This window comes from Ixodes scapularis, unplaced genomic scaffold (assembly GCF_016920785.2).
Source record: "Ixodes scapularis isolate PalLabHiFi unplaced genomic scaffold, ASM1692078v2 PGA_scaffold5__190_contigs__length_132052651, whole genome shotgun sequence".
Classification (NCBI taxonomy): Eukaryota; Metazoa; Arthropoda; class Arachnida; order Ixodida; family Ixodidae; genus Ixodes; species Ixodes scapularis.
The window spans coordinates 88,950,524-88,975,273 of NW_024609880.1; the positions used below are offsets into that span (position 1 = coordinate 88,950,524).

At 45.5% G+C, this 24,750-nt stretch overlaps 2 protein-coding genes across 2 annotated transcripts; both read right to left on the reverse strand.

The window, feature by feature from the left end:
* Positions 1 to 1,604: 1,604 nt before the first annotated feature.
* On the reverse strand, positions 1,605 to 7,252 carry LOC115327091 (juvenile hormone acid O-methyltransferase). The gene is made up of 3 exons (XM_040212003.1): positions 6,752 to 7,252; positions 5,124 to 5,283; positions 1,605 to 1,777 (listed from the first exon to the last, which is right to left on the reverse strand). The coding sequence occupies exons 1-3, from the start codon at positions 7,250 to 7,252 to the stop codon at positions 1,605 to 1,607; spliced, it is 834 nt and encodes a 277-aa protein (XP_040067937.1).
* A 14,010-nt stretch (positions 7,253 to 21,262) lies between these two features.
* LOC120841155 (ATP-binding cassette sub-family G member 4) lies at positions 21,263 to 23,045 on the reverse strand. Its single transcript, XM_040212010.3, has 2 exons — positions 22,906 to 23,045; positions 21,263 to 21,727 (listed from the first exon to the last, which is right to left on the reverse strand). Exons 1-2 carry the CDS (start codon positions 23,020 to 23,022, stop codon positions 21,371 to 21,373), a joined length of 474 nt encoding a protein of 157 aa, XP_040067944.1. The 5' UTR covers positions 23,023 to 23,045; the 3' UTR covers positions 21,263 to 21,370.
* Between the last annotated feature and the right edge of the window lie 1,705 nt (positions 23,046 to 24,750).

A 24,750-nucleotide genomic window follows, 5' to 3' on the forward strand; every position in this document is an offset into this window, starting at 1 on the left:
GAACGCTGACAAAAAAAAATTGATATAGAAGTTCACCTGTCGTCTGTTGGAAAGCGGAAGAATGAGCACTCCGAGGTTACTTCGCCGCGCTGTAGACTCCGTAATACGCCGTCATGAGGCACGCAAAACACTCGGCAGAATCTTTGCCAAATTAGAGACGTACATCTCTAATTATTATAAGCGCGCAGCAGCGTCGCACCGTACTGCATACTGCCGTATAATCCGCACTTTCGATTTTAGCACGCGGGGACGGGTTGAAAGCTTGGAGTGACGAGCGAGCGCGAACAAAACAAAAAAGACAAAAACGGTCGTTTCCCTTCGCTCTTACTGATTGGTCGGAAGAGCCCAGAGTGCTTCGCTTTCGGTAGCGAAGATCATATACACGTCGCCTGCGCTGAAAATCATAGCGGCGAATATGAGCATAACAGTGGTCGGAGTCGGCTGGGTAGAGCTACGAATCTGCTCTTTGGATGGACGTACAAGAGAGAAGCCAGCGACGCAGCGCGCCTATCGGCCCAACCGGGAACTCCGGAGCTGCATTCGGATGGCCTTGTCTTCAAAGTGGACTTGCGCTCCAGGCAACACAGCATTGCTCCAGAACGCCGCCACCTTTGTCTACTGGACTGTAAAAAACGCTCTGAGCGTTTTTACAGTAAGCGTGAGCGCTAGCCCTCTCCTATCGAACGTTTGGTGCCGCATACGAATCCACAACCCGGTGACTTCACTTTTTTTTGTCTGGATGATAAGCGCTGGATAGGGGGTGTGGTAATAATAGTTCGAATCGAAAAGGACTATGTCATCCATATATCCTTCACAGTATTAACTCGCGACATACCGGCTCTCTTCGCTGTGTTGAAGCTGTGCACCGAGAAGGTGAGAGAGAGAGCGGGAGAGACGCGAGTGGGATGGAACGTCAGAACGCCGAGCTCTGATTGGACAGATTAGTGGGTGGACTTAAAGCTGCCTTTGACACCACTGCACCCGTGAAACACCTTGGCACCCGGAACGCCGGCATTTCCGGCTTTTGACTTTAGCATCTGAACGCGTCCGACCAGCGCAGTGCGAGACAAAGGCACCTAGCTTTAGGCCTACCCACTAATCTGTCGAATCAGAGCTCACGGACTTTCTGACGTCTTCGTGCGCCCTCCTTTCCTCCTCTCCCTCAGTCTCTCGGCGCATACGGAAGACGATGCACTATTTTTTTCGAAGATAGTTTCATCGCTTATCATCCGGGCGAAAAATGCTGAGTCACTGAGCTGTGGACGCATGCGCAGCGTCCGATCTACCGCACAGCAGATCCACAGCGCATGCTCAGAAGGCGTTCCACAGCCCGGCAGACAAAGATGGCAGCGCGCAGAAGTCGATTTGTGCAAAGGTCTATGCTGAAAGCAAGTCGTCTGCTACTGGCACAGGAGATGCGGTGACGTCAGAACGACGCCGAGCTCTGATTGGCCGACTGAAAAAAATATTGGGTAGATCTCAATCCTAGATGCTTTGAGGTCTACCCACTACTTTTTTAATGAGCCAATCAGTGTTGGGCGTCGTTCTGACGTCACTTCAACTCCCGCGAAACAAGCAGACGACTTGCTCTCCGTATAGTCATCTCACGAGCTGGCCTTCGATGCTCGGATAACGTAGACGTCGTAGTCGAGTGGAGATCCTCCGGCTTCTTGTTCGGCCCACAGTCTGTTCGCTTCCCTGATCACCTCCTCCCTAAAATGCGGCTTTTCTTCTTCGGTGACTGCGGCCGTGATCGGATTCACGGCGAGAATTTCCTCTGAAAATTGGAAAAGAACGAAATGACCTTTGAGAGAAGGGAACTCGATGAGCGTTTTTCTCGGATAACACGACAACGATTAGACGTCCAATTTATTGTACTAAAAGGTAAAATGTTATTTGGTTAATTTTTTTTATTCAAATACGTCGAACATCGGACACGTTTTGTTGAAATATCAGCAAGAGCCTTTTATGATGAACTCAAATGGAAGTCGACGTATATGCAGTTCAAGGTGTTGTTCTTTTTTTTTGCTTCGAGAGCTTGTCTGCCCAATGCAGAGCAAAATGGATGTGATTTTTGTATACGCGAAAATAAAAGAATATTTGGAGATGTACGCCTACACATGCTATGTATACATCCCATCAAGATTTACCAGCGCATTCTGTAATGTTGCAACGACGATCCGTATACTTATATATTTTTGTTTTGAAATTTTTAAGCGTAGTTGATTCGATAGAAAGTGGGAAACACCAATGAATACCTTACCACACCTAACATCAAAGGTAAGGTCATTAAACTTTTGGTTTGACATTGCTTCATTTTCTTCTTGGTCCGACATTTGACTATGATATCGGGCATCAGAATTTTTGAGGCTCATATAAATAGATCGGCAAAATGGGCGCGTGGGCCTAACGGTCTCAAATGTTCAGAGAAAGAGTATTTTTATTTAAAAGCTTTAAGGCGGATAGCTCTCTTTCAGTGAAAAACAAAAATGGCACATATTTGCCTAGGTCATGCCGAGTGATTCCAACTGCTCTGCTTGACAATATATGTACACCTCCTCACAATCAATCGCAATTTTTTTTTAGTATCTTTACTTTTTTTTTCGCATTGCGCGGCCCTCCACGGCGGCGGATCTATGGGCGCTCACAGGCGGCAGAGGTTCAGGTCCTGCCTCGCACTAGCTCCTCATGTTACCGCCAAGGTTGTAGGCTGGTCTGTTTCCAAAGTCGCTCCGGTTACTTCCTTTACGTCGCGTAGACGGAGACGCTACACGCCGGCTGTTGAAACAGGTACCGCGAAGCATGTTACAGGGTGGCGCCTCTGGATCGCTCGGGCCCATGGGCATTTTTGGGTCGGTTGTACGAAAAGGTATTAGGGATTTTCCCTTCAAAACTTTCGTTCAGTTCTGTGCTGTCAGTTTGTATTTTCCTGACCACCGCGTAGCATTTTAAAGTTTTTTTTTATAATAATGAAATTGTAAAAATGGGTATGTGCACGCCCCTTTTACATGTGGCAACCGCGTTAGCGTCACTTTGGCCATATTTCCCCGTTCATAACTTCAAAGCCACACATATATTGCATTACGTTTTGCAGATTCGGTTAGCACATGTTATTTATTTATTAATTCATTTTTATTTTAAGTCACCCACCAACAGCTCAACGCCTCCTTAGTGGTGCACTTATCAGTGAGTCAATTATTAGTAAAATATTAAACAGTATAAAGGCGAAATGTTAGGAGAAAATAATTGTCTAAACACACTTTCGAAATTTACGCTCTTCATCAAAAATATGAAGACTAACGTTCCAACATATTTCTTCTAAAGGGTTATACGTCAGTTGTAGGCCTGTCATGGGTGCAGCATGATAAAAGTCGGTAGAGTAAAACAAAGTATAAAGTCTACAAGACCTACGAGGAACGTGCAGGTAGAAGTGACTGAGTAGCTCTAGTGAATCAATTATACCATTTACAATCTTATGCAAATATGTCAATTCACGAATTGTTCTCCTGTTGTGCAACGAGTCTAACTTCACGAGTTCACAAATCCTCTCATAACTATAGATATAATTCGGTTCAAAATAACGATCAAACAAATCACGAACGATTTACGTTGAACGTTTCAAACGTTCAACGTAAATCGAGTACGAGTTTCGGAAATATTAAAGATGGCCTTTTTAATTTTTTTTTTCTCAAAATAATGCATATTTCGTTAAATGCCACTGTGTGAGGAATTCTTTTGAATTTCTCCCGCTAACCAGGAGAACAATATTTCATGCAAAGATGAACTATATGCAGGGTAACAGACTAGCAAACTTTGAAGACCTTAGCTTTTATAAATACAGAGAAAGAAATATTTATTCCAGAGCGTTATGGCGCAATGTACCGTGTTTGCGATTTTGTTTTTCAAAAGAATGACCCATAATAGTCGGTGAATAATGTTTTTTGTCAATCCTCGTTATGCCTAATTTGTCAGTAAATATTTCTAGACCCGTAGCCAGAACAGCTTTCTTTCGGGGATCTAGCCCGAAATACCTATATAGCGTGATACGCATAACGATCACCTGACTGAGAGGGTGTTTTAGAACAAGGATTGGCTTTATTTTTGTGGGCATGGGAAGCCAACAAAATATACTTTTTCATCAAAATTAAAAATGGTCCCCGGACATGGTTGTTCGATCTTAACTGAAAACGCCCTTTTGTAGACGAAATAAAAGGAAGTATTGTGATTGGAATGCAGTTCCTCTCCAAAAAACTTTCGGCCTTTCCGGTCTGGTGAAGAAGGAAGAAGAGCGAAGCTGTGCTATGGTGGGAATGAAGTAATGGCCGTCCGCAAGTCGGCAAGCCAGAGTGGAAAGGCTGCCGCCATCCATGAGCGACGGCGGCAAGTAGACAACCGGCAAACACAACACTTTGGACAGCTACCGCCATCTATGAGCGACGGCGGCAAGTAGACAACCCGCAAACACAACACTCTGGACAGCTACCGCCATCTATGAGCGACAGCGGTAAACAGACAACCGGCAAACACAACACTCTGGACAGCTACCGCCATCTATGAGCGGGGGCGGCAACCAGTGTGTTGTGTCGACATTGGTTTGGTACCGGACACGATCCTCGTAAACCTAAGCCTTAACAGCTTCGCTGTAAGAACATTACGTAAAACTTTGGACGCTCATTGTCCGCCCAAATGTATCGCTAACGGTCGGAACCCGTTGACCAAGGTTTCAAAACTAACCGTACTCTTACTGAAAAGTTATACGTGAGTTTCTGGAATTTGAAATGTTATAATGGCGGCCAACGGACAAAGCCCTCGAAATTCTGAATACATGGAGCTGAAAGGCGCCAGTTACCAAGAACGGGCTCCATTTTCCCATTGAAATTTTGAGAAAATCACTTATAACTTTTGGTTGAGATAACGGTTCATTTGGAAGGTTTGACGTCTGGTTCGGACCTCCAGCGTTTCATTTGGGCGGAGAGTGCGCGCTCGGCAATTCGTAGTTTATGTTCTTAAAAAAAAAAGAAAAGCAAAACACGTAAAAAAAATCTGTGTTTTTTTTTAAAGGGGGGGGGGGGGGAGAAGGGGCGGGACGCTGTCTTGTGTTGAAACAGCAAATATCGACTTACGGATTAGGACGTCCTTACTGGTATAATGCGTGCATCTTTCTTGGATTACATCGCAAAGAGACGGTGTGAGATTGGCCCTTTTCAACAGGTCAGTCATGTAGGAGATGCGTGCTTCTTTTCCAACAAGCTCCAACGTTGGAGGAGTTGTACTCTCGCAGATCTGGGAAGGGAACATACAACGTATGCCTGAAAAACGCACTCAGAGAAAAATACAATTTCTCTTATTTTGTGCTACTATTACTTCAATGCTAAAGAAAAAAAAAAGATCTAGGTACACCTAGCACTTGTTATGAGTTGTGAATCCGAAAGCATGTACATTATTATTATAATGCAATTGAATGCAAAGGTGCAAGCGAGCTGAACAAGAATGACAAAAATAATCCCTGGAGAAGGGGAACAAGAAAAGCAACAGGCGTGTTGGCGCGCTGGCTGGCGCTGACGGAAACGCAGCGCCATGCGGTGGCCGGTCTTTGAAACTGACGCGCAGCGTCGGTTTCAACCACAGGCATTTTCTTATTAACTGATGGCAAGGGGGTTTTATAGCCTCACTTTCTTTGCAGTGCGGAGTGAATATGTATTTCACATTTAAATATTCTAAGCTTAAATGGTAAAACAAAATGGCTAGGTGGCGTAAGCTACCGCCTGATCCAAAGGGCTCAGCCGGATTCATCCATCCATCCATCCATCCATGGGACACTGGTCGACGCGCGCTAGCCAATGGGATCGAAGCGGGGTGAAAGGTGCCGGGGCTAACCGGCGAATGGGAGCTGGCTTGACTTGGAGAAGGATTTAAGAACCGTTTGGCGTGGTTTCAAAGTTGATGACGCCAGGTCGCTCCATGAGACAGTTAATCCTTTCGCATTAAAATGACGCACTGGGTAAATTATCGGCGTATACGTTATCTCGAAACACCAGTCACAACGACAAGAAATGATTGGGCAGTGCAATCGGGAATTAATTACTTGCTGAAAAGTTCACGCGAAGCAGCACGTGACAGTATTTGATCGGGAGAGATGTATGCCAAGGCAGTTATGTAATAGCTAACATTTCGTTCAGTCAATATTACTTTAGGATGAAACGTTGGCTACAATATAACCGCCATAATAAAGGATGGTTTCCACACTTGCGACTGCTTACGACCGGAGTGGTTAAAAACCAGTTTTTTTTAAGTGCAGTTCACACACTTGCAACCGAGTAGGACGGAGAGAGACAAGACCGGTTTTTAAGCCTCTTACGACGGTTTAGGACCAGCTTCGCAGCAGCGTATCCTGTCCTAAGACGTCGCAATAGGCTTAAACCGGGCCTGTCTCTCTCGGTCGTACTCGGTTGCAAGTGTGTGAACGGGCCTTTAACTCTTGAAACCGCTTGCAACCTCGCTGTGACGGTCGTAGGCAGTGCTTAAAATCCGGTTGTGTCGCAGTCGGCCATAGTAAAACACAAGTGTCTGACAACTTCGTAAAAGCACATGATTTAAATCGGTACTACTGATGCGAGAAGATACCGATCCGCAGTAATCACCGGCTATGTAATACTTTAAGTTCCTGTTTATATAAAAGAGGAGGTTATCTATAACCATTACATGTGCACAATAAATCCATCAACCTACGAACTGACAAACCGAGGCTTACCACCGCATATTTCTCCCAACGTTCCGTCCTGGCTAACTTCTTTCGAAACTGAAGATGGAAGCTGGAAGCGTAGAACATGCAGAGACATTCTCCACCGGGCTTCAACAGTTCGAAGACGTTCTTCAATCCTTTCTCCTGGTCCTTCACCCAGTTGAAAAGGAACATGGCGTAGACTCGATCGAACTGACCGTACTTCTTCACGAAGGCGGACACGTCATCCGCCACGGCATCAAGAACGTCGTAGCAAATCTTGGGATGGGCGAAGTTCTTCTTGGCGGTCTCGATCTTGTCTTCAGAAACGTCGACGGCAACGATTCGACCGACGGGAAGACAGCGGGGAAAAAGCGTTTCACGCAAGACGTCCCCTTTTCCACAGCCCAGGTCAAGGAATTGCTGGTCCTCACTCGAAGACTTCAGCAGGGACCTGTGCAAGAGGTCTAGTCCTTCTACAGTTATCGGACTGGCGACGTCTACGAGCAACTCGTCTTCTGGCTGGGGCATGGCGGGCACTGCTCTTTGCGCAAATCGAGTTTCTGCTTCTGGTAGTTGAAGATCCAAAAAAACTCGCTGCGTGTTATTGCAAAACTTACACAAAATAATACTTTTTCGAGTCTAGCCAATGCACGACGTTGCTGGCAAAGACAGTTCAAATATCACTGTCCTCCTTTTTACATACGCACTAGTGCTGGGGGGTATCGCTTTCAAGAGTGTAGTGGGAGATCTGCATCTGCTACATCAATCATCTGTCGCCGCTGCGGCGCGCAAAACACATATGTTCACCCGAGTAAAAAACAACGTTTTACGCGCCATTCACACATATGCGACTGAGTACAACCGAGAAAGACCAGACCGATTTTTAATCCTTTTGCGACTTCTTAGGACCGGATCCACTGCAGCGGAGCTGGTCCTAAGAAGTCGCAAGAGGCTTAAAAGCCGGTCTGGTCTCTTTCGGTCTTACTCGGTCGCAAAAGTGCGAACGGGCCTTAGATGTAAAATTCGGTTCGAATTTTAACTGAAAAAAAAACAAAAAAAAAAACAACGTAGTTGCGATGCAGCACCTGGTTCCGCCCTCCCACGGATAGTTAATTGGGGCATAGGAGTGTTGGAGGGACGCCGACGTTGTTCCCGTGTGTCTGCAATTTTGTGCTGCGACGGCAGAAATACAAAAAAAAATCATTTATTAAATGCAAATATTTAGATACGTCATGTAAAAACAAGGGTTCATACTGTAACACATGCTTAAGAGTGTCACGACACATGCCAAAATGCAATTAAAAAAATTGAAGCGGTTTTAGAAATATCTACAAAAGAATGCAGGGCAAATTGCCCTGTACTTGTGTTGCTACGGGAAACGTTCTTGGTTTAGCGCAACTAGCCTCCAGGCATTTCATCTCGAGCTGTCCCTCCAGGTGTCTCCACTCCTCTCCACTCCATTACTTCCCCCCATTGACTCCCCATACTTCTCTCCACCCTATTGACTTTCCCCGTCGGGTCGGCCTGTGTCCATAGAGTATGGGGAAAGACGGGCTACGGCCGGTCATGTGTGAATTTTCCCGCTGAATTTAGCAAGCACACTGTATTTATGTGTAATTCGCGTCAAGTGAATTTTTCCGCTAAAGCTAGCGGGGAAACTGAATTTGTATACAGGTCACGTGACACGAAATCATGTTATGCCATTTTCCTCCCAAAATTTAGTAAGGAGACTGAATTGGTGTTGAGGTCACGCGACTTCCATTTTGCCGCTAAATCTAGCGGGCAAACTGATGCCATGAGACGTCACCGACCACGGCTTCACAAAATGCAGCGTCACGAAATCTAGAGCAACTAGCCAAAGAACATTTTACGTTAATACTAGGATACCTAGTCGCAGCTTAATACGGATATCAAAATATGTTTGCGAAAAACACCGTATGTATGCTGCAAGTCACTGTAAGCGCGGGTTCACATATCTGCGTTGGTTACGTTCGCATGTAACGGAAACGACCGTAATGACAGAGTGACCTGGACTAGTGTTCGTGGCACACAGCGTGGCAAGCCATGCAAGAAATAGCTTCGCGATGCAATCCATGAGTCACGGGTGTTGGGTGTTTTGGCCGTTGCGATCGTTACGGTTGGATGCGCATGCAACCGTTGTAAATATGTGAGCCAGTCTTAACTGAATTATGCGAAAGTAGCTCCAAGCTCCCCGTATATGGGCCCATTTTTACTAATGAAATGAGCACTTTTTCCTTCCCCTCTTGGTGATGGAGCTCATCTATATTCGTTGGTGACGGGTAACCTTTTAGAGACGGTTCTAGTATGCCGAGATTTTGCGATCCACACACACCGGCGAAACAAGCATACATCTTAGCACCACCGGTGCTAAGATGTATGCTTGTATCCGGTGTCGGTGCTTGGGGGCATTGAAAAATAATAATTTTTCTGTTTTGAAATACGCAAGAACAATAGGAAGTATTCACTGGACGCCATATTTGTTGGTGCTGCTTGGAGCGCATGCTCAGAACGATCTCACATCAGTAGGCTGCTAAGACCGGCACCCTTGATGGTGCGGAATGGACGTTAAAAAATAATTGTGGAACCTCGCCATCAGCACGCGCTCAGATTTGCGCACACAGATATAGCCGACTGTGAATACTCCCTATAATCTTGTAAGAGATCCGCAAAGTAGGCATGATTGATCGAATAATTGATTGCACGCATGCATTGCCAAAGATGCTTATATTGGCGAGGAATGCCTTCGGTACGATGGAACTCCGTGGTGATCTTGGTGCGACTGGATTAGAACGGTCCTCTCAAAGCTTTGAAGATTTGAAAAGGCCGAATCGGCGATTGCATTAGCAACAGAGACCGATTAGCCGATCGCCTTGAGAGGAGACCGAAGAGCCGAGCACAAACAAATACTAACATACAGACTTGCCTTGCGAGTCTGTATGTTAGTATTTGTTTGTGTTCGGCTAGTAGGCAGGGAATGCAATGGCGCTACTTTCCGAGGATCTAGTGACTTTAGGACGAACAAGTGATCGTCGGTATTTTTTGTTGTTCTCGTTGTATGGAATCTCATTCATAAAAACTACTACAGTGTGTTAGACGATGTTCACTTCGGACACTAACTTCAATGTCACCCAATTTACTATTAGGGGGTGAAGGAACGGGTCAGGGGAGGGTGGTTTCCATAAACCTTTTCTTGTACGGGATAGCCAGATAAAACAAGGTTAAAGCCTAATTTCAGTGCTTTCCTATTGAAAATATTTGTGTGGGGTCCATCAGAATTTATGAAGGGTCTTGTCGTATCCTTCAGAACTTTCTGAGAGGTTTGAGACCTCTATCGAAATTTTCTAAGAGGCGCGACGTATCCTTCTATAATTTCTAAACGGTGTAAGAGGTCCAACATGGTTTTTAAAAAGGCATGTACGGTCTGTGAAGTTTTTACAGGAAAGCACGTGAGCCTTCAAACTAGTTTTAAACAGGTCTATGGGAATGATGGCGTGACCCTTCAGGATATATGCGTCGGGGAATCTGCTTGGTCATTTTGTATCCGATGCTCGCAAGGAACGATCGCTGATTGTCGGCTTTCCCTGCCTCACGTGGATCTATCTCCCGAGCAGCTCAGTGTGCGGATATAATAGAAAGTCACTCAGTGCCCTGCTTTTGCGGCTATTAGTCCGTCAGGCTTTAGAAGCTCGTCCTGCGAGTGAAAAGGACTCCAGAAACGCTACCGTGCCGGCACCAGCGACGACATTGTGACCGTGCTATAGATTTCGTCAACGGTGGCAGATGTTGGTTTTCCTTTCGTGGCTTTCGCTAAACGTGTTACTGGTAGTGTATATGCATGTGGTGTACCCGCTAGGTTTGAAGTGTTTGATTCTAGTACATCTCAGTCATTCACCCCGCGGCATTCCGAGTACCTTGAAAGGTAGTTTTGGTGAAAAAGAACTCGATTGACGCTATTTGATCTGTTCGCTTCTCTCAAGAGCTGCTTGCTCCCGGGTTTGAGTACACGTTAGTTCTTATTGTTTTTCTGAGTTTCAACAAGCACGTAAAACTCAATGTCTAAAATAAACTTACATTGTCGTTTTAAACAACTGCATTTTTGGTGTAGTGTTTTTAGTCATTTGGGCGTCTGAAGGGTTGGACGGCTGAGGGGGTCTGAAAGGCTCAGGCTGAAAGGGTTCGGATGGCAGAGGGGTCTGATGGGCTGAAGGGATTTGAAGGGCTGAGAGGGTCCCATAACACATCAGGGAAGAAGGGTTATTTTGATAGGGGTTTCACTGATTGTAATTTGATTTCTCCCAACAACATAGTTATTTCGACATACATTTAGCGTTTGCTAATTTCTTCTGCTGCAACATACTTCCACTGAGATGAGTAGCCAACTTTTGTAAGTTTGGTGTAGAATGAGAGTGCGGATGAGTTCTTCAGCAATGAAGTTCGAATTTTCCGGCAGGAGTGCTACAACTTTAGGAATGATTAAAATGATCAAGAGGAAGGGGAAGTGGGAAGCCGCTACCCTCTATATTTATAACGAGCTACCACACCACCCTCGGAGTTCTATTATATCGAATATACGGTTGAACGCGCACCTCGTACCAGAATTATCAATATTGCTTGAAATACGTAGGACCAAACGGTGCACGTCCAAATTGTATTTCACGATAAGAGTAACGATGATATATTCGCATCACAATACTGCCGAATCTGGGCGCGTAAGTTGAATATTTAGTATCGGTGCGAGTAACATTCAAATACTCGTAATACCAAAAAGATGCTCAAACTAACCCTCGATGATACCCAGTTCAAGTGAAACTCAAGGCTTGTTCACATTTTTGCGACCGACTACGACCTACCCCGACACAAGAGGTTGTTAAGCCTCTTGTGATCGCTGACGACGGGCTGTGCAGCAGCGATGGCGGTCGTGAGCGCATATAAACCGGTTATGTCGGAGCCGATCGTAGTCGGTCTCCAAAGTATGAAATTGCCTTCACACTCCCAAAATATAGTTTCGCTTTTATTAATGTGAAGTATGCTTAAATGCAAGATTCTGCGTTTTGGGAGTTTAATTTTGAGGAAAATCTGAGGGTGTTTTCGGAATGTATTTTTTTCCCCAAAATTCTAAATTTTTCAAAGTATTCATTTTTGACACTTGAAATCTTGAACTTCTAAGTGTGTTTAGCATTTCAGGGTGTTCAACTTCAAATGTAGTCATTTTTGCGAGCAGCAATAAATAACAGTGCAACTACAGAAATAATTATATTCAGTCAATCTTTAGAACATTTGTGACCAAAATGAATGCCTTATTAGTTGCAATTGCGCCAGTGTTTACGTCAACTTCTTGTCCCTGTCGATTTGTTTTTTGGCGCTTGTCTACGCTGATAAACCAACTGACCCAAATTGCCACATTAATGCAACTGACTGAATCTGGAATTTCTGTGGTCAAGAAGGACGGCAGAGGAACTTGTGCAAAGGTTCAGCCTGCAACAAAAGGAGGTCAAAGGAGAGCGAGTGAAGCTCTTACATGGGAGGAAGGCTCCCGCTTCAACTGGTATACAAATTTGACCTTGGTCCGGTCATTGTGGTAAGCAGGACATTGGGGACATCCTTTTAGAGCGCAGCTCTTAGGCGCCCGTTTCCGGCTTGAGAGGTGTCGGCGTCGCCGTCGGCGTAACCGTAACGCGTTGGCGTGACGCGTCGGCGTGACGCGTCAGCGTCGCCGTAGCCGTAACACGTCGGCGTAACCGCGCGGTGCATTATGGGAAACGTCCCATAATGCACCGCGGTGAAGTGCGCGTTGCATTATGGGATGTTTTCCATAATGCACCGCGCGGGAGGGAGGACTGCGAGGAGGAGGGGAAGAAGGAGGGGAGGGGAGGAGGGAGGGGAAGGATAAGGAGGAGGGAGAGAGAGGAGGAGGGAAGGAGAAGGGAGGAGGAGAAGAAGGAGGGAAGGAGGGAGGGGAAGGATAAGGAGGAGGGAGAGAGAGGAGGAGGGAAGGAGAAGGGAGGAGGAGAAGAGGGAGAGCTGAGGAGCAGGGGAGTAGATGAGAGAGGAGGAGAGTCACACCGTCCTCTCCCGTACCCTCCCCTCCTTCTCAAAAGCTGCGCTCTAATCGGCATTAGAGGGAGTCTTCAACTTCTTTCATATTTTTTAGAGCGCAGCTCTTAGGCGCCCGTTTCCGGCTTGAGCGGCGTCGCTGTCGGCGTCGGCGTAACCGCGCCCGTGGCAGTATGGGAATAATGCAAGCGGGCGTAAACGCGCATTGCATTATGGGAAAATTTAGGGGCAAAATATTCCCGCTAAATTTAGAGGGGAAATTTCCCCCTAATTTTGGCGGGGAAATTTTTCCGCTAAATTTAGCGAGAACTTTTTCCACTAAATTTAACGAAACGATTTAGGGGAAAGTTAGCGAAAATTTCTGGCTAAATGGGAGGGGAGCAAGAAAAGTGGAGGGTAGTGTACAGAGGGGACGAGGGTCGCACCCTCCTTTCCGTACCCTCCCCTCCTTTCCCTCAAGAACTGCCCTCTAACTCGGCATTACAGAGAATTGTAAACGTACGCCTTTCATTTTTTAGGCCTTTGGAAAGGGCAAAGTGAAACGAACGAACATGAAAACAATAAAAAGTGGACGAAGAAATTGTCTTTCAGTCGCAAAAGAAAATTCTTTCTTTTTTTCTTTCTTCTTTTTTTTTTTTTTTTTCTTAACGGAGTTTTTGAATTTTCAGTTTTTCAGATAAATCTAAGTTGGAAATATTTTTCCCTACTTATCAGTCGCAGCCAGCTTAATAAACGCAAGGCTTATTATGTTCCCGCTTCTCAATCACTTCTTTGGCGTTCTTAGCGGTTAACACCGCAGTCAGTAGTGCAACGGTGCGACTTCTAGACGGAGCAGACGAAAGTGCATGAGGTCGTTAAGAAGCCGAGGACGGAGCGGACAGCTCTTTACTATACGGTGTAGCGTGGACGGTGTCGCTGGTGGCGCTGCCCACCAGCTACCAAGTTTTCACATTAAGACTATATAGTTTTCCATTTAAATATTCTAAGCTTAAATGGTAAAACAAAATGGCTAGGTGGCGTAAGCTACCGCCCGATCCAAAGGGCTCAGCCGGATTCATCCATCCATCCATCCATCCAAGGAGAACACACCAGCCGCAAGCCCTTTTTGGCAGCAGGGTCGCATATTTGCTACGAAAAATATTTCGAGTCCGACGAAATCAGGGGGGAAAAAATGGGGTTGTGTGCGTGTTTATACAGCCTAGAACTCGGTCTGCCTCACATTGGCGACGAGTTTCCCAGCTGTAGATGAGAAATTTAGCCAGTGCGGTACAGCCGCCAGGGGTCTTTAACGTGCACCACGCAGTAGTGATACACGACCACACGCCGGTACGATGCTCATCCAGATCGAAACGGGCAGGGGTGGGGCTCGAACCCAGGATCCCTGGGTTCTGCAGCGCGAGCTCTCGCTCCACCTGCTCCGAGCTGGTGTGCGCTAGACACTGCTACCACTTAATCAGGGGGAGCAGTGTGGAAGGCTGTGACGGAGCTCCGGGAGTTGTTCGGAGTCGCTTGGATTCTCTTGCTCCCCACGACTACGATTTCTCGTGTTTACGGTGTTTTAATGACCTTGCAAATTATAGACTTCGGGGACTCTAGTATTTTTTTTAATAATGGAGACGTGCGAGTGCGATAGGAGCACGTTACCGTCAAATTTTAAGTCATCAATTTCTTCTACATCCTTTAACTCTCATAGGGCATGTCTGCGCAAAAATCTGGGCATGCATAAGTTTCTGGTCACTGTATTTTTAATTCCTATTGGTCAGGAGACACCAATCCCAAGAGAAATCTTTTATTTTATTTTATCTTTTAATATTTTTAATTTTGTTCCACTTTTTCGTGACCGGCCTCGTGCAAAGTGTAGCCGCGAAAGTACAGAATATTAATACAAAATCAGAAGTTAATAACAAAATCAGAGGGCCGTCGTCCAACTAGTTTGAAATGTTCTGGACCATCGGATTATGACAGTAAAAATGGGGACTCGGAGTTGTCAGTTCCGCCTGAAATTGATGTAGTATACTTGTAAACCTTCTGTAATTAAACTCTGGCTATGCAGTGCATCGCTTCCAATCACCGTACGGTTTCGCGTCTGAAAGCATTAGAAACTTCCTTACTCGACATCGGGTCGTAGAGAGCCCTTTAATGACGGTTCTTGAAACCCCTCAAAATATTTATTCTTCTGTAACGAGTTCTTGAAACAGAAATGAACTGTACTTGGCCCCAATCTCAAATGGTTTCGCACCGAAGGTACTTAAAAAGCACAACCGTATACCGTATTTACTCGAGTAATACCACTTATTAACAAGGTCCCGCGTCTACTTTCCTGCAGAACACACGTACAGCCAATCATCGTGTTCTGCACAAGGAACATTGCAAATAACGAGATCGAGAATCCGTTTCTCCGCGAAAATGCGATCTGCGACTGCGAAGAATGCATTTTCACGCGAAGACGTTAGCTCTGTCTTGTATATCGCTGCCATCTTTCTGACGATCACGGTGATTGGCTATATGGGTGCTCCGCGGGAAAGCGAACCCTCAAGTTTTGGGCATAAACAGCGCGTCTTTCACTCGAGTAAATACTCCATGTGACGAGACTTAGGAACGTGGTCAGCTAAGCGAACGCGTCAATGGTGCGAATAATGTTACACGTAATCGTCTTACGTCAATTTATATTTATTCAATTTGCTTCAGCGACGGCCAGAATTTCTTTGGTGAAATCTTCGTTTCGACTGTTATCATTCGGAAAAACAAATAATCTTTAAACTGGAGTCCCTTTAAACAGAGAGAAGACAAGTGGTTGCTTGATTCACTTTATAGTGTCTTTGAGGGAAGATTACTGAGGGTCCCTCTAAGAAACCTTGATCGTTTACTTTTCCGCCAAGCACGTCAGAAGACAAATCGTTGTCATTTATCCCGATTATGCCGAAAGTGCTCGGCAAATGGCAAAGCTGAAAATATCTATATATCTATATTATATATATAAAAATCGAAACTCTTTGCTCTGACACTGGGCGCGGTGAAACGTCATGATGCCATATCGCAGACTAGGTTTATCGACATTAGCATTCGGAACGTTTTTCTAGTTTCAAAAACAACCTCTCCCCCCTTCCGGTGCCCCCCTTCCCCCCCCCCCTCCCTCCCCCCCCTTTCCACCTTTTTTTGAATCCTGAACGCAACGCCACGATATGAAGTATCGTTATTATTCGGTGCAGTGCCAGATTGCTTTTCATCCAACGTCATGTTCCAGCTTGCGCGAACTTAATTGCTCTGTCGCACGAACTGCAGTCCTCAATATCCCAGCTGCGCACCATTTTTTTCCCTTTTTTAGTTTTCGGCTTAGATGTGGTTTTACAGGAGTTTCAGAGAGCGAAACAGAACTATTGCCCGTACGAACATGAACGTGCACCGCGTTTTACGGAATACAATCCAACGTAACCGGACGAGTTTAGTTTTCACTAAAATTTCTCAGTATACATGAAAAAAAAAAATATGTGTGTGTGTGTGTGTTTGTGTGTCTGGCATAGAAAACCAGAGCAAACTTTTTTTTTTTTCACTGGAGGCACGAGGAAAAACATGCAACATGGTGTGGTACATGTCATTTTCTGAGCATGAGAAGACGAGAGCACCTTTGCGACTTCCAACAGTCATCCCCTGCCCAATTTTTGTTTTATGTGCGCACGAAGAGTTCCCCAGTCGCCGACAGTTTAAGAAATATGGGGGTGTGGCGAGCCATTGGTTATCGCTCTACAGCCAATGAGATGGCCACGATCAGCCGCTAGGAACACCCAAGCACCAGTCGGAGGGGCTCGAAACGCGATCGTAATGTGATTCTTGAGTTGTCCGTGTCTAGAGCCACTGACAGTTTAAGAAACGAAGGGTGCGGCGAGTCCCGAGCACCACATCATCCCTCCGTATCTGATAATATAATAATATAATAATCTACATTGATTGTGGAGGTCGAGAAAAAAAGCTGTGAAAGACAGCTTGACCAAGCTCTCGACTCCCTACCGAGGCACAACAGCAGAAGTATACTGGAAAAAATGCTACATCATGCGAAAGTACAAAACGGGTGGATAATATACGAGCACAACACACATATTAAAGAAATTGGAGTAATCCTGGAGATATTAAACAAACCAACAGATCACTGGTATTTTACCTACCTAGGTTTACAAAATATGCTGTACCTTGTTTAAAGGACATTTTAATCAGATCCAACTCACTAGTACCAAACTGGTTGAGCAATTTAGGCAGCGTATATCTAATCATCTGAGAGCCGTAATTTGTCCTCCGCGCTACCATTTTCCAATCTTCTGCTTGATGAGAAAGGTAAGTCGGTTCCTTTACAGAAGAGATGTGCCAAATTTCAAAGAAAACGCGTGTTTCTGTTGCTCTCCAATTTGAATGTATTGCTAAGTCTATAGTTGTGTAAATTGTATAAATAACGCGGAGAGGCCGTAAACACACCAGCTGTATGAGAGTCGAACGGGACGCCGCCGATGGACCTCAACACCCTCTTTTGTAATAAAAATTCCCTCTCACGACTGAATAATCTAGATGAGCCCCAGATGAAATGGCAGTAATTTAAGTGGCAAAAAAACAGTGATGTATAGATTAGTAATTTCACGTTCTTTGGCAAAATTGACCAATGACGGTATATAAAACCACCTATTCGTGACAGTTGGGGGTTTATAAAATTAAGGTGATTGTCCCAGGACATATTTTGAGAAAACAATAATCCCAATGCCCTGAAATGACTCAGAATCTCAATTGGAGTCAAATTTAGTGCGATATCTCGCGTTAATCTGAACGATTAATTTTTTTTTTTGTGTGTGTGAAAACGTACAGCTTTCGTTTTGTTTATGTTTATTTGACATTAGTTCTCCCGACTCCAAGATTCCAGTTTAGACAACGTCAGACTTGCCGTAGTTACTAGCACATCGCAGACCCCTCCCTAAGTAAGTATTGTTGTATCGTCGGCATAGTTGAACAAATTTGACATTTGAGTTAATGTTTACGACGTCATTTACATACATGTTGAAGAGGAAGGGACCTGATATACTGCCCCGAGGAACACCACGAAGTATTTATCGGTTTTACTGAGGAAGAATTCCCATTTAGACAAACATACTGAACCCAACGCTCCAGGTATGAATTGAAAAAAAAAAAAAAAAACTCAAATTGAGGTATTATTTGTTAAGAACGACGAAGGACAACTCGCAAGGCAAAAAGCGTAAACATTATAAGCCACATGTTGTTTCTCAAGCTCTCGGTGACCACAAGGGAAAGTCGGGGTCGTGCCCAACGTGTCTCTTTTATCTGTGCATCTTCTGACATCCTAAATAACAACGATACCTCTTTATGTGAAGTCAATCGATCATAAGTGACAGTCGCATATGGCACCACCCCTTGTATGGGCAAACGCGGGCTTGCTTGTAAACAGGGTGTCGGTCTATAGCTTCCGGGATGGTGCCATTAAAGGTTCCCTTATACTACGACGTCTAGCATAGCAGACGCGGCGTAGCGCAGCGCACGCAGATACCGATTGGTCGCGGATATCGAGTTCCTGCTCGCCGGCCAATGAAATGCGCGTGTTCTGCGCTACGCTGCGTTCGCTGTGCGCGACATTGGAGTACCACTAGAGCCTTTAGAAACATACAAAAACGTATGGCGACGTCATCGGATTCAATGAGTCAGAGAAGATCGGTTTCTTCAGGCGATTTGCCCAACGTTTATTACGTTCGAATCAATGGGAAGAAGTTTCAGCACAATGAAAACGGGACAAGAAATATCACAATTTCCGAAGAACCGCTGACAGCAACGCTTCCACCCGTCCACTGCTTTACCGGGTTGCCCTGCAACCCATTCCATGTAAAGATAGCGGAGAACTTACAACATCTTCTCTCCGCTAAAGAGCCGTTCACACACTTGCAACTGAGTACGGCTGAGAGACAGAAGACCGTTTTTTATGCCTCTTGCGACGGCGTAGGACCAGATGCGCTGGTACGAAGCAGGTGCCGCCGTCGCAAGAGGCTTAAAAACTGGCCTTGGCGCTCTCGGTCCTATTCAGTCTTAAGTGTTTGAACGGCGCTTAATGACCATTGCATAGAAGCGTCACACTACATACGTTCAACGTGTGGAGTTAGATGCTCGGCGCGAGATGGCAAAAGTTACATGTCATGTGGGAGGTATACGTGTCTGCCATTAGGTGCCAGGAGTATAGACCCTTTTCTTTGCAAGCGCCACCATGTGACGCTCCAGTAATTGACATCCCACCGAACATCCGGTTCATAAAAATAATGAACAAAGCCCACCCTAGCACTGCTGCTTCAAACGTCGATGAAACATGTAACCACCAGTTCTCCACATGTATGCCAAAAGAACCAAGAAGCGCGAGAACTGTTCCAATTCTTGAATATTCTTGTAAACCGACTTGTCTCCTCCAAGATGTTAAATCGTACAGCCGAATGCCCTCACTAAATCTCCAACTTTGCCGTTCGTCTAGTATTTATGCTTTCTAGCACTGGCGACATAAGCAAAGTCAATGGGTTCGCAAAGACGGAGAGACCGAAAGTCGCTTTGGACGCTAGCAGCGGTTCATGTTCGTAAACAGTTAAAGGGTCTTATATAGGTGAAACTATTGATGATTCACTTTTGCTCGCGCCCAGTTGCACTTCTCAGCAGTACAATAAAATCCTTATCGTCCACTGCGTGTTTCAAATGACTTTACTGAAAAAAAAAGGAAAGTCTGAATTTGTTTTCTTGCAGAAGAGCGAATCCGGCGGTCACGACGACCTATGCTGGGAAGGATCACAGGGAATAGGGAGTTTTCGTAGACCACGTTTCCCCCTCCGCTCAGCCTTCCACAACGAAGAAGCCGCTACTGCGCCTGCGCGTCGATAGCCTTGACTGTAGAGTTCCGGCTAGCGTAGCGGGTTGCGAAGAGTGTTGCGGGACAGCGGAAACGATCTACGAAAACTCCCTAATGGCGAAGCTCAGAGAACCGTTGCATCTAAAAATGTCCATGTGGACACGAACAACACAGAGTTTTAGTGGATCGTTCCGGTGACTCCGATAACGATAACAGATACTCTGTCGCAGCCTTTGCGCATACATCGTATCTTTACCGGGCATCGTTATCGGGGCTATCAGAGGTATCGGAACGATCTGCTGAAACTTTTTTATGAGCGAGTGAAACGTATATATTGTTCATCTTCTCTTCGCACATCGCAGTTCTTCTTTATTTTTTGTTTATCTAATTGTGTTCAGACTTTTGTAATTTGCTGTCTTCATTCCATCGTTGCCCGCGAATAGCTGTCTACCTGTCCCGCAGGAAAGTGAACTCAAATATTTTTTTTTCTCTTTAGAGCGTGCCCCTCACACAGGCAACGACGTGGTTCCACGGATAATGTCACACTGTAACAGGTATAGATATGTAATAATGCCCAAAATTGGCGAGGTAGACTAATTAACAGTGGACAGAATTCGGAGCAAATTTAACCCGATGGAAATGATACAGCCCGATGGAAATGATAAAGTCATTGCCATCCATCCATTCATCCATCCATCCATTAACCCGTACATCCATCCATTCATTGTCGGCCGGGTAGGTCTATAGCTCCTTGTAAACTGCGAGGCGCGGCCCGCTGCCGTAGTTAGTAGAAAGGGTTCCTTGTTTTCGGGTTTTACTTTTCTTCGAATTCGGGGGTGTTTTTACGGAGATTATTGTTTACCACAGATTTTCGGGGTGAAAGTTTCGTGTCGGGCAAAAATTCGGTGTTTATCGAGGGCTAAGGTTGAGGAAAGCCGCACACGGGCATCACATTTCTTAAACTTGAGGCAGCAAGCACGTGATTCTTTCCGGTACCGATAGGAGGACACGAAATAAGGGAGGTGGTCCCGCAGAAAAAAAGGAGCAACCTCATGGAGAGCTCAGTGCGGGCTTTGTTCGGGATCAACAAAATTTATTGTTATAGATCTACGTTTTTCTCACCGAAGTTTTCGGTTTTTATTATTTGAAGACAGACAGAACTTTTTTTTGTCGATTTTTGATAAAATGGGCTTGGGGGTTATTTCTCAAAGTTGATCGGTATTTATCGAAAAAAAAAAACACCTTGTTATAAAAAGAAAAAAAAAAAAACACACAGATCTGGCGTTTGTTGAATCTTCGTGCGTTTAATGTTTGATCTATGCTTTGAACGCGTAGTCAACGCATGGGCCCGGTCTGATCCGCTTAGTCGCGCATCACGTGGGAGCCGGCTTGCCGGCTCGTGTACGCGGATTTCACACACCCTCCATTCGTATCCAGCGTCAGAGGTAGGTTTGAAATCCCCTCGAGCCACGGTCACTCTGCTCAAACACCATATGAATGACACGGCCTTTTTCACAGACACGGTGACAAAATTATACGCGGACCCGCCTTAAGCATATTCGAGACATGCTTGCTTCAAACGTCTCCAACGTGCCTGCAGACAGTTTGCGCGGCCAATCTGACAGTCATACAAGAAAAGGACACGCCCATGCCATTGTCCGTGGACTGTCTTTCGTACGATGTATTGTCAGTGCGACGACGGCTCAAAGGGCACGCTTGCCCCTGTGCCTCAGGGCGAGATACGTGGCCCCCTGCAAGACCACGACGAAGCCCAACAACGCTGCCAGGCACACTTCCACGCTCATCTCGTGGAGGCCCATGAAGTCCAGGAAGAGGTTCGGTTCCACGAAGAGGCAGGGCGACGACGCGTCGTCTTCGAGGCACTCCAGCTCGGGGCGGTCGTAGCCGTACAGCGCCTGCATGCTGCTTTCGTAGGCGTAGCGCAGGAAGGACGCGTACGAGAACCAGCGCAGGTAGTGGGGGATGGCTCGGAGCGTGACCACGAAGCCGCTGAACAGCATGAACGGGATGGCCACTGCCGGAGCCAGGAACACCGCAACCTGCAACGGTCGCAGTGAAGGCGATAGAGTTTTGTAGGGGAACCCTCCACGGACCTTGCTTGCTCGTATTGGTGCTGGTCGCACCGTACGCTTGCAGCGTCTACTTAATTTCCCTCAGAGTCCCAGGAAAAGCCAATCCCTGCAACCTACACAGGCGACTCAGCCAATGATGAGGCTGTAAATATACGTACACCCAATCTAACCTAACCTAACGCAACCCAACCCAGGGGAAAATATAAAAAAGGGGGGGAGGAAGTCTCCCCCCCCCCACCCGTACGTTTTGAAGCGTAACGTTTTTTATGAAAAACACGGCATACACCAGCTTTATTTTTTAGAAGAAAGGATTAGCTTTTAGGTCAACAAAATAAATATTCATCGGTCCGTGATGTCAGACCCCTCTCCGTAAACTCCCCCCTCCCCCCCCCCCCCCCCCCCCCCCGGGTATGTCCCTTAAATCCATTCCTGACCCAACCAACCTAACTTAGCACCCAATTAACCTAACCATTAACTACAATGGCGTTTCACCATGTGCAGTACTACCGCGCGGATTGTTTTCTTCTAGGTATAAACTTTTTTTTTTCTTCCTCGTCATTCTCCGTGCTCGCACCCTAGATTGCAGCAATTGGCCCTCCCAGGTACTTTGATGGAAAGCAGATGCTCCAGCTTTCTTCAGCCGTAGTTATGCCGCCCATGCATCATACAAAAGGTACACCCGCCGGCAATATGAAGGTGAACACCTTACCTGGTTTCTTGCCTGTTTTACGACTCCCTAAAGCTATATTAATTCTCAACGTCTCAAATGGTACGTGGCCAAGGGTCTAAACTTTGCCTTCTAGCCCTCTTCTGGAACAGAGCTTGTTCCAAAACTTGCAGGAGCGTCAAAAACAAGGAGAGGGCTGTTCACCTTCATATCGCTCACGGGTGTACAGTGTTCTTCGGTGCAGACGCATGATGACGGAATTATATGCTGACACACCTGAGGCATTATTCGAAACAGCTGTGCTTCGTGCATAAGTATGCGTCATAAGATGCCTAAAGGCAAGTTTTGTATGCCCGATGTGGCAACACCGCCATACAAGAACAAACCAACGAAACAAAGAAACGGGCCTCCAACAGCGTTTGCCGACGGTCTTTTGTCTGACGTATTAGCAGGGTGGTGTAGGAACTTCTGCACCCACCTGCACGCATGCGATGGCTCCGATGAGCATGCCGAGAGAGTGGGCTACGAAGGAAACCAGGACGCATGTGGCGGTGAACATGACGTAGCGGTAACAGTCGGAGGGCTGTGACGTCATCCAGTACACGATCGAAATGAAAAGGGCGGGATGAAAGATCTGAAAAAAAAAATAGAAGCTCATTAAAACACACACACACACACACACACACATATATATATATATACCTGAGAAGAAAAAGCCCTTAGTGAAAACAGCAACAACGGACGACTTATTCTTCTGGAAGTGCGGGGTAAATCGTGCGGGGTAAGAATAAATCGTCCGTTGTTGCTGTTTTCACTGAGGGTTTTTTCTTCTCAGTTATATACCCACGCCTTCGGCCTCCCGCCACCAAGGAGGTTAGAAGTACTAGGAGGGGGCACGTTGCAATATTGGTGAAGCCTAGTCATAAAAAGTTTAAACGATGTTGTGGCCAACGTGACCGTAGATCTCTCTGGCAATCGGTGCGCGTGACATGTCACGTGTGAGATGGATGGTTGATTGTAGGAGGACCCCTGCAGGCTTGCGCGCGCTCCGTCCGGTAGGTTTTACCAGATCGAAGGCGAGACTTTGGTGTGTTCTAGTACCCCATAGCTAGACGAAGGCTTGCTACGGTCACGTGATGTGGTGAGAGTAAGGAGGAAAATGCGAAAGAGGCGAGGCGTCAAGGGAGCATGGCTTGTGGAGGCTACGAAGTTGGCGTCATGCCCTCTCCTACCCTTCTATCCTCCTTGCCCGCCACCATGACCGTTGTATATATATATATATATATATATATATATATATATATATAACTGAGAAGGAAAACACCCTTAGTGAAAACAGCAACAATGGATGATTTAATCTTCAACGTTTCGGCCGGAGTCCGGCCTTCGCCAGTTTTATACCCACGCCTTCGGCCTACCGCCACCATGCCCGTTATATATATATATATATATATATATATATATATATATATATATGGGTGGTTTCATCTCAAATCGTGCAGGCAAAAAGGGTCGAATTTTTAATTTCGATGAAAAAAATATATGTTATGGCGCCGTTTTTAAAAACGCAGTCGCCGCAGACCGCAAGTTCGTCGGATTTTTGTTCGCGACTTATGAATTTTTAAAGAGGCCGCGGCGAAAAGCAGTGTTTTTCACACCCGTCGTGGGTCGGATGTTTCGCTTGATCTCCCGCCGTGGATTTTCAGTCCACATTATATTATATTTTTTAAAGCACTCTGTGGACACATTTTAAAGGCTCCAATACCATAAAATAATTTTAGGCGTTTTGCTTTTTTTCTGTAAAAATGTCAAAAACGCCCCCTCGGTCAATTGTTGACGAACTTTGACAATTAATTACTGGCGATCTACTTGTGTTATATTAATACTTTTTATGTCCACGGAGAGCCCAAAACACGTTCTTTATATGTATTATAAAATGACTTGGCTGTATAAAATATTCTTTGCGGTACGTTTACGTTAATGTTATGTGAAAACCAAAAAGTACCATTTTTGAAATTGATTTTCTCAAAAAACCCATTTTTTATTTTTTTTTTATTTTTTGTTAAAATGTAGATGTGATAGTGTTCTATGCGAAACTCAAGTCTAGAAAGTGTATATTTTGTTTGTATGTTTTATATTTAAGCATCAATATCGTACAAAAACATGTTTTTACGGCACGAAATGGACTTACGAATTGCGCGTCTTCACAAGCTTGGAAATAGTTTTTTTTTATTTTTTTTTCAACGTTCCCACATAAAAGTGAGGTACAGTATTTCCACCCTGTTATATTTATTGATTATTTAAATTTTATTATAGGCGGCAA

What these genes read in the sequence shown, in the direction of transcription:
- LOC115327091 (XM_040212003.1), bottom strand. Translation starts at nt 7,252, where the DNA reads ATGCCCCAGCCAGAAGACGAGTTGCTCGTAGACGTCGCCAGTCCGATA. An exon ending in GTTGGGAGAAATATGCGGTG is followed by an intron (nt 5,284 to 6,751) that starts GTAAGCCTCGGT and finishes TTCCCTTCCCAG; the next exon opens with ATCTGCGAGAGTACAACTCC. An exon ending in CAGTAAGGACGTCCTAATCC is followed by an intron (nt 1,778 to 5,123) that starts GTAAGTCGATAT and finishes TCCAATTTTCAG; the next exon opens with AGGAAATTCTCGCCGTGAAT.
- LOC120841155 (XM_040212010.3), bottom strand. Translation starts at nt 23,022, where the DNA reads ATGACGTCACAGCCCTCCGACTGTTACCGCTACGTCATGTTCACCGCC. An exon ending in GAGCCATCGCATGCGTGCAG is followed by an intron (nt 21,728 to 22,905) that starts GTGGGTGCAGAA and finishes CGACCGTTGCAG; the next exon opens with GTTGCGGTGTTCCTGGCTCC.